Genomic DNA, 14249 nt, shown 5'->3' on the forward strand with positions numbered 1-14249 from the left:
AACTATGTTATGAGAGTTGGCGTTGCATAGTTTGTCCAACAGAGGGCACTTTACAACTCTCCTGTTTGTTGTGTGAAACACTACACACTGATTAGGAGCAGTTGGATACAACGCAAATGAGTAAATGATTAACTAACATGTGTCACACAATGTTCAGCTACTTTCTTACACTAATTTAAAAAAAAAAAAAAGAATTTACAATATCGACACCTGAGTTTGAGAATGTGATAATTTAAGAAGGAGGAAACATAGGATTCTGAAATTCATACCATAGCTGTACTAGGAGGCCATATCATGTTTGGATAGATGCTGATATTCCGTTAAGTGTAAAGCTGCCCCGCTCTAACCCAGAGTACTCACTGAGTCACAGTCTCCAGGAGTACACGTTTAAAATGTAGCTGAAATAGATGGAAGTCAACCTTCTTCTTAAAATCCCATAGCCATCCCACCCACCGTCACAAGCAGTCAGTGTGTATATCATTAATTGAAGCCTCTAGCTTCTAATTGCGTGTTTGTGCCCCTCTGTGGTTCACGCACTGAAAGGACTCTGTGTTAAAGTTCCTGTGATTTAATGAAGTACAGCGGGCCTGTTCAAACAGCTGTTGTACCTGGAGTACATTGGGTTGTGAATGTTAGATTGGTTAGCAGTTCAAGTGATCACAAACTTGAGTTTTCCTCTAAAATAACATCTGTATTATTATTATTATTAGAAGAAAAAATAACCTGCTTTTATTTATTCCCTTAAGTAATAAATGACAACAGCCACTGCATTTCTATCTAGGGGATTTTAATCAAACACAGTGACTTCATGTAAACTAATATATTTTTCTTTCCCACCACAGACCCCATTCACATTTGGCCTGAACCAGCGAGCGCCCTACACTGCTGGTGATCGCTGCCTCTTGTGTCGATGTGAGCGTAAAGACACTGTCGTGCCTTCGGAGGCAAGCATCTCAGGCCAGAACGGTACGGCACAGCCTGCCAAGACTCCCAGTGCTCTACAGCTGCCTCTGTGGGTGTGCTCTGACTGCAGGCGCACAGTGGAGAAGGAGGACCGACATACTACTCTAGAGCAGTCTTTAGGGGTAAGTCACATGAGTGTGAAGAGAATTAAAGTTATAAAGAGTTTGTGCATGGAGAGAGAGTGCTGCGTGTCAAGCCTTTGCTCGATTCCGCCGTTCAGTCGGTTTTCTGGCTCAACACAGATGCCACATATCTGCAGTTTAACGTGCACAGCTGCGGTCTTTCAGTGGATGATGCAGCTCCTGCGTTCACCTGGCACTGCTGGTTCTGTGCCAGAACGGCTGAAACAGATGCAGCCACCGTGAGCAGCAGCTGCTGCTGTAAGAACGTAATGATGGAAGCAGAATAATACGATTGCACAAGCTTGAATTGATTCAACGAGGTAGCGACTTCTAGAAGCTTCAGCTTGAAATGTGCACTTTTTCAATTTTTCAGGTACATTAATTAAACAAAAAGTATCTCAGTGGATGAAATGCTTTTGATATATAATAAATGGTACATAAAAATGTAGTTGTGATTATGGCATTAGCTGCATCTGTATCTAAAAATGAAGGAACTAATTATAAAAATCATAATGATTTAAGTCTTTATTTTAACACGTAGTCACATTTAATACTCCTAATGATTAATTAAGAAAATAAGTGGCAGTGTTGCTGTTGTCGTCTTAATTAGTTTTCTCTCTTTCTCCTCTGCACACCCAAGTGTGACTGAAAATATCCTCTCAGGCCTGTGTTGTAAGATGACGTGTGTTTGAGTGTGCGCTCCAGTTACTCTGTATATAAAGAGCTTCTTTATGACCGACTGCCTGTGGAAAAATCTTGTGATTTGAAATCAGTGGGTTTTTTTTTCTCCCCCTATAATACAAAGTGACTTTTTATTTTCCTGGTTGAATGTGTGTAGGAGTGATTATTAGTTGTAATTAATAAAAGCACTTTTGTACAGACAAATTTACAAAGGCAGCGACTCGACTTTGTTTCCGTTCTTGCAAATTCTAAAAGAAATTTTGCTTTTTATTTGTAGGCAGGTGGTAAGATTGCGCCTACATTTTTGTTCTTCATCCAAAGTCTCAGTCTGAGTTGCTTTTGAAAACTCCCAAACGTTTGTTTTTTGGAGCTCAGTCCTATGTTTTCTTAGTTGTTGGTGCGTTAGCCTTGGATGGTGGTCTTGGGTTTGGCTTCCTCTTAAATGTATTGTTAAATGCATCCTAACTGCAGGGGCGTGCTCTGCTGACTCACAGCATTATGGTCCTGTAGTCAAGGGGCCCAAGCAACTGGAGAGCTTTTATTTTGAAATAGCTGCAGAAAAGAAAATTTGCACATATATTCTCTATCTAGTCTGCCCCATGCTGTGCTTTTTCTGGTGATGAGTGAATGATGGTGTGACATTATAAGTCAGTTCTCACAGTGGTTTGCTGATCTCGGCCCTGATGCTTGTCAATTGTAACTGTAACTTTTCTCTAAACAAAAAAAGACTGCACTGTGTGCTCATCCCAGTTGTAGTTACTGTCCAACACGTTATAAACGTAAATAGGCTGAGCGTCATGTGGTGCTGGACATATCAGAGCAGTCATTTTCAGGGCCTTGTAGCTGTCACAGTGTCCAGAGCCAGATCCATGAGATGATCAGAGATTATTTTATGACAAGCCACAGCTGAAGAGACTAAAGAGGAATCAACTGAAATGATTAAAAATGCTCTTAAATACAGAGAAGTGATTGACATTCATATTATATGTTAGCACATTATTTTCAGCTTTCTGGACAGCCGTGCGACATGCCCAGTGTCACCATCGGCTCCTGAAAAATGATCAGCATCACAGTAAACTAATAAAAATGTTTCTGGATTTGTTCAATGCCTTATTGTGATGTCTTTGTTTTCCTTCATAATGCCTACAGAGTCAGGACTTTCTTTTGCACATGCCTGTGGGTAATGGAAACTTGGGCCAGGAGGCAGCCACAGGGGACAGACTGACCACTGCTGCGCCTACTCTACCCATGCTTCCTGCCCCGGACCTCACCACGCCGATGCCTGCTGATACAGTGTGCAGCTGCGAAGCTTGCAACGAGAGGCGGTCAGTTCAGGTTGACTCTTTGATTCCTTGCGTTTTTGTTTTTGTTTTGTTTTTTTCACTGATTCTTAATGAATTTGTGGGAATTACAGGGAGATCTCTGCCGAGTCGGAGAGGGAGTCGCAGCAGCTGCAGAACCACTGGTCGGAGCTTCGCTACCTGGTGCGCTACATCTACAGACAGACGGGAACGCCACTTGCAGATGACCACGACCAGCCTCTAGAGAGAGACAAGGAGGGCATGAAGGAGCTGGTGGACAGGTATGACCACGACCAGAAATCCTGCCTCTCTTTCTCAGGTCTTTCTTTCAGGGGCTTTCAGGGGTGTGTTTGGCCACTAGAGGTCCCTGTTAACAGGGAGCTTCTCTGAAAACAACCAGAGGCGTGGGAGCCTTTGCGCTGATGTCAACAAACTGAAACTGCTGCCTTGTTTTGTTTTGGGTTTTTTTGTTTGTTTTTCCAGTGTATTTGAACAAGTCCACAGGCCCGTAAAAAGCCTATTGGATTACTTAATATGATGTAATTGAGGAAACTATGTGACTCACATTGGGAGATTTTAAACTGTACAGACAGTGTTACAAGAGAAAGAAGAGCTTTACGTGCTGGTAGCATCAATAGATGGGGAATTTTTTTTTCTTTTCCCACATTACGTTCATTGTTTTTCTCCCGCAGACTCTGTGAAAAGGATCCCTATCAGCTCTACCAGCGGTTGGAGCAGCAGGCTCGGGAATACGTCTTGGAAATGAAAGTGCGTCTATTGAAGCACCTTTCTGCAGGTTCCAAGAACACGGGACCACCTGGGACCATAGCTGCAGCCCAAGGTCCTCCTCAAGCCCACCAGTTCATCTCACTTTTGCTGGAGGAATACAACGCCCTCTGTCAAGCTGCACGAACCATCAGCAGCTTCCTGCTCACCCTGGTTCGTCCGAGTGTTGTTCCCCCACATACAATAACACGTTTGACATATTCATCGCATTCTTAACTTTTATTTTATTTCCTTTTTTTTTTTTGCTCTTCCCCAGGAAAATGAGCACCTCCAGAAATTTCAGGTGACCTGGGAGCTGCACAACAAACACCTTTTCGAGAATCTGGTTTTCTCCGAACCGATCTTACACAGCAGTTTACCGGCACTCATTGCACAGCTTAGGTAAGACGTCACTTCTATTTAAAGGAAGACTCTATGACTAGACGCTCATCGTGATGATTTGATTGCTAATAAAGACCCAAATTGCACATTACCTTCTCAGATGCTGCCTTTGAACAAGCTTCCACAGTACTGAGCCATAAGCCAGCAGGCTTATCCCTAATCCCTATTTGTTTTTTTTTTGCTTTTGTTTTCTTTCCACAGGCATGGCACAGCTTCCCATGATTCATACAGTGAAGATACGTACAGGACGTTATTAGAGAGCTACCAGCAACTGCAGCAGGAGATGGCTTCAGTGGCCGCTCAGTGGCAGGATTGTGAGAAGAGGATTGATGACTATGTGGATGAACAGGTACGCAGGGCAGTAAAAGAATGTCTTGTGTAACGCTCATGTTCAGTACAGAGAATAATAAATTGTGTAACATGTTTCTTTTGTAGATGCTTTTTAAGGTGGAGGGTCAGAATATTACCAACCAAAGAACAGAGCCACACAAGTCTTTAATTAGCAAAAATGTAAGTGAAATGAAAACTCTGTGACTGTTTAGATATTTTTTTTCAGTCTTTGATTTGTGAAGCTTCTAAAGTCTTTGTTGATTCTTACTATCTGCCTGTTTCCAGACTTTAAAGACAAAGCAGGGAATGCTGAAAGAGGACTGGGAATTCTTTAAGCAAAGAAGGTTTATAGAAGAACAGGTACGGCACATGATTATGACGCTGTCATTTTACAATGGAGTTTTACAGTTGTGTCCTTCAAAGCGCTGTAATGGTTTCTGTTTTTGTTTTTTTGTAGTTACCCAACAGTAAGAAATCCCCCACCGGAGATAACAACTTCACAGACACAATGAGAATGCTGTCATCTCGTCTGAGTATTCCAGACTGTCCAAACTGCAATTACAGAAGAAGGTGAGCTGTCAGGATTCAGTGGCTTGTCCCTGTCTGGCCTGGGATTACGTTACTCTTAGTCCAGTGAATTTCAGAAATAATTCAAATTATCTTCACAGGGGAAAAAAAAAAAGGATAACATGTATAAAATAAGTGAACAGACTGGTTATGTTTAGTTGTGAAGAAATTAAATGAACCCCCCTCTACTTGCTGGTATTATTATTATTATTATTATTATTATTATTATTATTATTATTATTATGTGCAAAAGTCTTGAGCAATTTCTTTATATTTTGCTTCCAAGGAGCCAGAATTTATTTTCTTTTTTTTTTGTGGGCTCGTGCAATAGTTTAAGTCTTTTTCAGGCTTTTTCAGTGCAGTCCTTGTACCTGACCATTTTCAGAGGTTTCTTTTCTTTCTGTTAGCCACCTAACACTGACCTATGAATCATTCCAGCATAAGAACTCAAAGGATGAAACAGTGTTGTCTACACATAATGCGATTTCTATTAAAAATGATAAGATAACAGTTTGAAGGTCTAAACTGGTGTCTTTGCAAAAACAAAGCGCTATTAGCTGAAAACATGGCACATCTCTACATGCTGTGTAGGGTGTCCTGAGAAATTTTGAGAGGGAAAAAAACGCAGATGAAAAGCGTCTGAAAGTCATGTCCTTACGGAGTAGAAACCAATCCAGCAAAGATCTGACACTGTAACCATTTATTGTTTACTGTAGCCTGGTTAGAAATGATGTTGGTGGAAGGGTGGCTATCAAGAAGCCATTCTTAAGGAAGGGAGAAATGGGGAGCCAAGGCTAAGGTATGCCAAATTACACAAGAGGTGGTCTGAAAATCAGCAGTGACATGAGGTGAGGGTCATGTCACTGGTGTGGCTCAAGACTTTTGTCACTTTGCTATAGAACCTATTTAAAGATGGGAGAGCGAGATGTCAACATGTGATGTATTGAAGACCATTTTCCGCCATTAAAAAAGCCACTTAACTCATTTGACTGTATGGGAATTGTCTTTTTAAAATACTTCATGTAAGAACTTTACTGAGAGAGTCCTGTAATCAGTATCACAATATAAATTTTGTCTCAACTTTTTTCAACAGGTGCACATGTGACGACTGTAGCCTCTCTCACATCCTAACGTGTGGCATAATGGACTCTCCTATCGCTGAAGACCTCCACATCAAACTACCCATGCAAGGGGATCCTCCCCGGGACTTCTTGGCAGGGGTGCACCCTCCTAGCCTCTCTTCCGGCAGTTCAGCATCCGGCTCCAACTCCAGTTCTCCCATCACCATCCAGCAGCATCCGAGACTCATTCTGCCTGAAGGAGACACCAACACTTTGTAAGTCATCTATTAGTATTTTCCCCAATCTTAGCGTTAACATAAAAATAAGTGCTATTAAAGTGGAACTGATATTTCGATAAATAGTCTCTTCTTCTTCCTGACTTCTCATTTCTCTCTTGTTGTAGCATTAGCGATGATGACGAAGTGCCTCCATTGTCCAGTAAGTTTGGGGACATGTACCCTATGAGTGGTTATGAGGACAACAGTATGGTGACTGCTGCTGTGAACGGTCTTCATAACGACATCAACGGGGAAGGTGAAAACGTGGCGCTAAAGACAGGGGTGAGTCCTCTACAGCCCCCAAAAAATGCCCAAGATTAGCTGTGAATTTCCCTGCCGGGTTTCTGGATGATGAAGCTGCAGTTCATTATGAGTGGGTTACGGGTAATTTGGGAAATGTTTTGTCCTCACATACTAATTCAGTCTTTGTTCTGCACCTCTCTGTGTCAGTCTCCTCGCATTACCAGCAGCAGCAGCTCATCGGAGGGTGACGAGGAGGAAGCTAATAGCGAGGGTGGTGGGGAGCCCCCAGGGCAGCAGGAACAGCTTTCCTCAGGAAAGACCAATAGTCCTCCACCCTCCTACAACCACCAGCAGGTATTTATACAAATACAATGAGCCTTCATTCGTCTTCCTTTAAGGGCCATATGCTCAGACGCACTCATTGTGTGACGAGAGATCTAAAAATACTGATCACAGAACAAGAATGTTCTTTGTTGCTGTGGGTCCCGGGGTTATCGCAGGAGCGTGTTTTTTTATTTTTACATGAATTTAAATTTTGTTTTAATTTTTCTTTTTTTTGTTATAGCTTAGACTGGGTTTGCTCATTTCAGTTTCAATGTGGTTCCAGTAGTTTCAGTATTAATTTGAGTTGCTAGTCCATTATAATATGAGTGGTATTACTATACAAACACTAGACGTGGTCATCTGTGCATCAGTGAAAGTCCCCTTATACTCTTTGTGTGGATTAAAGACTAGAAGACATTTGCTATTTATTTTATTTGTTCGTTTGTCTTTTAAAGTCTATAACTAAAGCTAATGCCACACTTATCTGGCCACGATCCTTGCCACCTCCAGGTACAGCTGTTACTGACGAAACGAGGTGCTTTATTTGCAGGGCAGGGTATCCGTGTATCCGTGTATCCGTGCAGTGGCACTGATGAGACCTGAACCACTTTACTAATGTTCATGTGACACAAAAAGCACATCAGTTTAATTCTGATGTAAGAGCGGAGATAAAAACTTGGTAGTGTAGTCACACTAATTTAAAATAATAATAATAATGAAATCCTCGATGGAGCTGAATTGGAAAAATGAACTCCACTACTACATTCTGATACATGATTTAGCTGTTATTACTCTTTTAAATCAACGTGTTTCAAACCTATATTACCCCCACCCTCAGGCAGAGCAGGTCCAGCATGCCTGCGAGTGCCACGTGTGCAACCAGGACCCCAGCTCTTCCACCCTGGGCCCCGCCACGTGTTTGCCCCCTAGTCGGCTCCACGCTGCGCCTCCTCCCCCCGCTGTTGGACACCAATTCTTCACAGACAGCAAGACCCCCCCTGCACACCCCGCCCTCCACTTGTACCCACACATCCACGGCCACTTGCCCCTACACAACTTCTCCCGGCCCCTCCTGCACCCCACACTCTACCCACCAAGCCCACCTCTCACACACAACAAGGTGAGGATAACAAGTTTTTAGAGGTAGACGTAAGTTGTATTCTTCCGATCAGTATGTAGAATTCTAGCATTGAAAGTGTCTTTAAGGGGAAAATTGATTCATTTCCTTATCACTGGGGATTTTTCTTTTTTTAAGGTTCCAAGAACAATCCTAAGATTAGTTGTACGCTAGTTTCATTTAGTGTCACTGCAGTTCCTTTTTTCTGCCACAAGGGGACAGACTGAACCTAAACTAGGGGAAGGGGGGAAAAAGCAAAAAGAACAGAGCAGTCCTGAACTTTGTGCCAAACTCAAACCTGTTCATCTCATTATTCCCTTACTAATCACATTTTTTTCCCACCTTAAGCCTCTGCCCCCCAACCCTATATCAAACCACTCGGCGGCCAAGCAGCCAGCCTTCAGTGCGTCTTTACCAGAGCATGTATACCAGAACTGCTTCGGCGGTGCGGGCAGTGCAGGTGACTGGAACAGCTCTCTGCAGTGCCTCTCGCTCAAGTTTGAGAATTTATGGGACGCTGCTGTGATGAAGAGCTGGAATCCGTCTGTGCTGTTGCCCGAATCGCTTCCAGGTGAGCCGCCCTGGCACGGCACAAATCACCAATCATATTGAAATCATTTAAAAAGAATCGTTAAGACAATGTCTTCCCTTATGTTTTGTCCTAACCCAACAGGTGATATGCTTGGACCACCACTTGCTGATGTCCCCCTCCCTCCAACATCATCTATTTGCCCCCAAGGGGAACATGCCTCACTGCCCACGCCTCTGCCCCCTTCCTCGTCTTCTTCCTTGTCATCATCTTTGTCGTCATCCTCCTCGTCCTCATGCTCCTCTTCAGAAGCCAAAGAGCAGAAGAAGACCGGCGGCAAGAAGAAGTGTCTCTACAATTTCCAGGATGCCTTCATGGAGACGAATCGAGTGGTGATGGCTACCTCCGCCTCCACGTCCTCAGTGTCCTGCACTGCTACCACTGTCCAGTCAAGTAATAACCCACCCATCCACCTAGCATCTAAAAGACCCAACTCTTTAGGTAATATAGGAAGTAGGAGTAGTGGTTAGGTTTGTACTGATGGGGCTTTTTTGTTATTAAAATGATGGGACACTCAAACAATTTAACACCTACAGTTAAAAGGGACTCGTTGTGGTCGTCTCTACCGCCGTATTTTATTCTCGTACCCCAGCTCTGTGTTATTCATACATCAAAATATTTTTGGGTGCAGCCCCTCGGTCCATCAATTGTTTGAAACAAACCATTTTAGCTTCCTCTATTTAAACTGCCTTTCTTTTAATTGGCTGAAAAAAGGTGGTTAGACCTACTCAAACAAAACAACCATCTGACGGCTGTGGATGCTGTGCTCACAGGTATCATGTCGGATGTCTTTGGTATTATGCAGAGGCAGAAATGGAAGAAACTGAGCGTTTAGGGGTCTGAAACCGGAGTTTTTGACTCACGGGGAAACTTGTCAGTGTGTATTGTGCATCCTTCATTGTAAGAGTACATATTTAACTAATTGATAAGTCCCCTTGAAAATTTGGGTGTGTCATCAGTTTTGATCACATACAAATTTTGCTGTCACTGATAGCTTTTATTCAGCAGGATAATTATTCATTTTCTCTATTATAGTGGGTTTTTTTTTATGGTATTTATTACCTCTTTGACCTTTCCAAATATTAAAGCACATGGGAAGGATGCCTATTCTTTTATATTTTTCTCAGTGTTAACTGTAGCAAGCATGTTTTACTATGCAAGGTTTGCTACTGTGTCTATGCTTGAATGCACAGTTAAGAATTGACAGAATGGTGAATTCAAATCTTATGTCCACACATTCATCAATTACTCAGATAACCTGGAGTAAAGTGTAAATTGTGTTTTATTCTGAAATGTCTGGTCGTTGTATTGTGGTGAGATATATATATATATATATATATATATATATATATATATATATATATATATATATATATATATATATATATATATATATGAGATCGATCTAAGTTTAGATGAGCAAATATAAATATCAGCGTTATAATTCATATTCAAAAGGTCATCAAGCTGAAACTGCGTTGCGCTGGTTTAGAAGAAGTGGTATTGACGTGCGAAGCATGCGTCAGCAACACTTGGCTTGTTTGTTTTCCTGTCTGGAAGCTCTGAACACGATCATGTTGTTTTTGATGATGTGGGGATTTTTTCTTTTGTGTATTTTGTTAATGTAAATATTGTAATTCTGGCCATTTTCCCTCCCTTCTAGATGACGTATTTCACAATCTAGGTAAAGAGGACCACAGGCAACCCACTCCAACCACCCCTAGAAATGGCTCCACAGGACTTACCTCCCTCCCTCCTCTCTCGGGGCCCCCGCTCCCTCCAGCACCCACTGCGCACCTTCCGATAATAGGATCACAACCCTTCCCAAAAATGGCCACTCCAGCTCCAGACTTTGCAGACTCCCACCAGGGTCATTGCCTCCCACCCACAGAACCTCTGGCCACCTCAATGGATGGGCCCATCAGTGCCCCACCCAGCGTCTGCAGGCAAGTTTGCTGTCTGATTTCACAGGAAAGATTATTTATCTTATTTCTTTTTTGTTGCAGCAATCCAAACTGAATTTAAAGTACTGAAACATGAAAACATTATTTATTTCAGTGATCCTGACTGTGAAGGCCATCGCTGTGAAGGGAATGGGGGGTACGAGCATCCGCCATATGATGGAGAGGAGAGTCAGGACGAGGACAGCTGCTCGGAGCACAGCTCTTCCACCTCCACATCCACCAACCAGAAAGAAGGAAAGTACTGTGACTGCTGCTACTGCGAATTCTTCGGACATGGCGGGGTAAGACATGCATGTTTATGCAAACACACTGACCTCAGATTAACATCTTGTTGGTGTTTTTTTTTTTGCTTTTGTTGTTGTTGTTTTTTCCAAATGATTCATTTATTTTTATTTTCCTCCTCCGTACCCTCATTGATTGCGACACCCTTTGTTTTATTCACAGCCCCCAGCTGCTCCTACCAGTCGAAACTATGCAGAAATGAGGGAGAAGCTTCGCTTACGTCTGACAAAACGCAAAGAGGAACAGCCGAAACGCGAGGAACAGCAGCCGGTGATAGAAAGAGATGGAGGGGTGGAGGACCACAGGCGGGTGGAGGACCTGTTGCAGTTTATCAACAGTGCTGATAGTAAACCCGCTTCCAGTTCTAAGGCAGCAAAACGAGCAAGGCACAAACAAAAGAAGGTAACTACCTGCTGATCAGGCCAGAGGCCTTTTTGAAATGAACCACTTTCCTAGAATACTTGGAAATATAGCACTCAGTGGTCTTTATTATTATTATTTTTTTATGAGTCAGAGTTGTCAGTACACTAATAGTAAATGTCTGTGTGCTTCAGATGGAAGAGAAGGCCCGGCTGGAGGCGGAGGCCCGCGAAAGGGAGGAGCAGCAGTTGTTGGAGGAACAGCAACGGCGACAGAGGCAGGAAGAGGAAGAAGCGCTTCAAAAAGAACTGCTCCGACTGCAGGAGCTGCAGCAACATCGCGCTGCCAAAAAGAAAAAGAAAGAGAAAGCAAAGGAAAATACCGCTCCCCCTCACAACAATCCACAGCCCCTTAAACAGACAGCTCAGAACGTCTTAGATAATCTTCAGAATGGAAAGTCACAGCTGCTTCAAACTCTCATCCGCCTCCCTGACCAGAAGGAACCCAGATTTGACTCACTACCCCGGCCCCATTTACAGCACAGCCCAAACTGCGCTGCTGAAAAGGGGTTTACCGCTGAGACCAACATCCCCAATTCTCCACCTGACCTCCTCAACGGCACCTCCTCTCTACTCGAGGTCAGCAGTAAATCTAAGGGTAAGCAGTCCGCTAAAGTGCCCACCTCTGAGGCTGCTGTAAAGAAAGCCCCAGAGTTACCCAAGAGCTCCGATGCGCCTGTAAAGCTCGCTAATGGCGCTACCACTACAACAGACACCAAAGCAATGCGAACTAGGCCCGTTGAAGCCCTCGCTCCTCTCCCAACCAGTGAACCCCAGAGGGAGGAAAGGAGCAATAACAGAAGTGCCAGCGGTAAAAGGCAGCAACACCAACCTCTAGCCCAAACAAAGGAAGACAGGATAAGCCCCCCTGTGTCAAACCCCTCTCCGTCTCCCCCTCCAACCTCCCAGTCCGAACAGACCCAGCAGAACGGCAAACCTCCGACCGCAGAGTCCCCACAGCCCAAAGGCAAGACCAAGAAGAGCAAGAAGAAGAAGGCGGACAAGATGAACAGCTCGATAGGTTGGTTTTAATCTTCTGTGTGTACAAGTCCGGACTACCCTCTCCTGCTGCTAAAGTCGGAACAACAAAGTGTTCTGCATTGTTTTCCTTTGTCTCCTGGATGTTCTGTAATAAGCAAGGTTTGATCACCATGAGCAAGTGCTAGGGAGTATTTCTTAATCCAGCTTTGCTGTGATCCCAAACTCGGACGTGCTGTGAAATGTTAAAGCACCTTGGAAACGTAATCCTGACAGATTAGAACCAGGAAAATGTGTATGAGACCAATGAGAGATGAATTTTTCTGTGTATGTATATATGAAAATGTTTTATTTTTATTTTAGATGATGTATTCCTGCCCAAAGACATCGACCTGGATAGCACTGAAATGGATGAAACGGAGAGGGAGGTGGAGTACTTCAAAAGGTGCGTTTGACCAAATTCTGGAGGAACACTACTAAAATGTGTTCTTCCCTACCTCAAAGGCCTAATGTCAGCTTTCTTCCTTCTTTTCTCTCTTTTCCAGATTTTGCTTAGACTCTGCCCGGCAGACCCGTCAACGGCTATCCATCAACTGGTCAAACTTTAGCTTGAAGAAAGCTACGTTTGCTGCACATTGAGGGTGTTTAGTGAGTGACTGTCAGGACAGAATCAGTACCTTAACAGCTATACAAACCCAACCCCGACCCTCCACTTATCCCTTTACTTCCACCCAACTGTTATCCTCCTGGAACTTCTCCCGCTGTGCCCAAATCACACCCACGCTGCCTTGCTTTGTTCTTGTCACTGTGTGGTTCCAACACAGACCCATCTGGACTGATCCACCTGCAGAAATAAAAAGAAATGAAATGACACAGAATCACAAAATGCTACTCTACATCTGATTAATTTTTCCTGCCTGCTTGTGTGCTTCTAGTCTGAGTTGGGCATTTCTCTTGACTGAAAAGGAAAAAAAAAGAAAAGAAAAAAAAAAAAAGCCATGGTCTGAAATTATTTTCTTATATTGGCTTAACTGTAGTCAAAAGATGCTTATTATGTCTGGAAGGTTTCCTTAAAAAAGAAAAAGAAAAAAGAGAGACAATGGAAACTTAAAAAAAGCGAGAAATGTAATGAATTAAAAGCTGTATTTGACATATTGTGGCTTACTATCCCATCGTTTCCTGTTCCTAGCACGGCCTCTCATCACACGATTGACAAGGGAGCTTGGTTAGCTGGTTTCCACTCTCCCAAACCCTCCCCCCACCCCACCAACTACTTCCACCTTATTTCACAGAAAGGAGGAAGGCGTAATACTTGACATTGTTCTTTTTTTTTTTTTTGGTTTTTAAGTTCTGTTTAACAAACTGTTGAGTAAACGTGTACCAGTTACAGTTTATGTTTTCTTTATTTTGACCTGTAGCCAGCTTGTATCAGAATACTTTCAGAATGAAATTGAAAAAGAACAATACTCACACTATCAGTCTGTTATAGAGTGTATATTGTATTAACACTAAAGCCAAACTGGCTACTTTTAACATATTGTTAAGTAATATTAAATCTTGTCTTTCTTTTTTGAAAGATGGAATACAGTAGTATGGCAGGATTATGTGTCTTGTGTCACATCTTATTTCCTACATACGGTAAAAAAGCCAAACCAAAATGTCAAAAGACGTACATACATTTACAGATGCAGTTCACGATATGTGAAGCTACTGTTAGCAGCCAGTTAGCTTAGTGTAAACAAGGAAATGGGGCAGCTTTGCCTCGCTGGGTCCAGCGGTTATAAAAATGCACCTGCCTGGTGAGTACACATTTGGTCGGGACATAGAGTCATAGTATAATGAGAACGCACACCCTGTCGCTTC

General features: G+C 43.0%; 1 protein-coding gene across 2 annotated transcripts in view; it reads left to right on the top strand.

Moving 5' to 3' along the window:
• Positions 1-13987, top strand: part of fam193a (family with sequence similarity 193 member A) — a 17490-nt gene extending 3503 nt beyond the window's left edge. Inside the window, exons 3-23 of one of the 2 annotated variants that reach the window (XM_085276404.1) lie at positions 843-1085; positions 2916-3091; positions 3181-3348; positions 3760-4006; positions 4110-4234; positions 4436-4583; positions 4670-4744; positions 4850-4924; positions 5022-5134; positions 6225-6467; positions 6596-6752; positions 6921-7067; positions 7876-8157; positions 8503-8725; positions 8828-9184; positions 10407-10689; positions 10802-10988; positions 11152-11391; positions 11544-12429; positions 12750-12831; positions 12932-13987. In XM_085276404.1, the coding sequence (XP_085132530.1) occupies positions 843-1085; positions 2916-3091; positions 3181-3348; positions 3760-4006; positions 4110-4234; positions 4436-4583; positions 4670-4744; positions 4850-4924; positions 5022-5134; positions 6225-6467; positions 6596-6752; positions 6921-7067; positions 7876-8157; positions 8503-8725; positions 8828-9184; positions 10407-10689; positions 10802-10988; positions 11152-11391; positions 11544-12429; positions 12750-12831; positions 12932-13025 (4551 nt within the window). In that variant the 3' untranslated portion in view covers positions 13026-13987. The remainder of the gene's footprint in view (positions 1-842; positions 1086-2915; positions 3092-3180; positions 3349-3759; positions 4007-4109; positions 4235-4435; positions 4584-4669; positions 4745-4849; positions 4925-5021; positions 5135-6224; positions 6468-6595; positions 6753-6920; positions 7068-7875; positions 8158-8502; positions 8726-8827; positions 9185-10406; positions 10690-10801; positions 10989-11151; positions 11392-11543; positions 12430-12749; positions 12832-12931) is intronic. The other variant, XM_085276405.1, reaches the window with a different exon arrangement.
• Positions 13988-14249: the final 262 nt, after the last annotated feature.

Source organism: Mchenga conophoros, linkage group LG6 (assembly GCF_057382185.1).
Source record: "Mchenga conophoros isolate Kocher_MC1m ecotype Shallow Benthic linkage group LG6, M_conophoros_male_GT1.1, whole genome shotgun sequence".
Taxonomy (NCBI): domain Eukaryota; kingdom Metazoa; phylum Chordata; class Actinopteri; order Cichliformes; family Cichlidae; genus Mchenga; species Mchenga conophoros.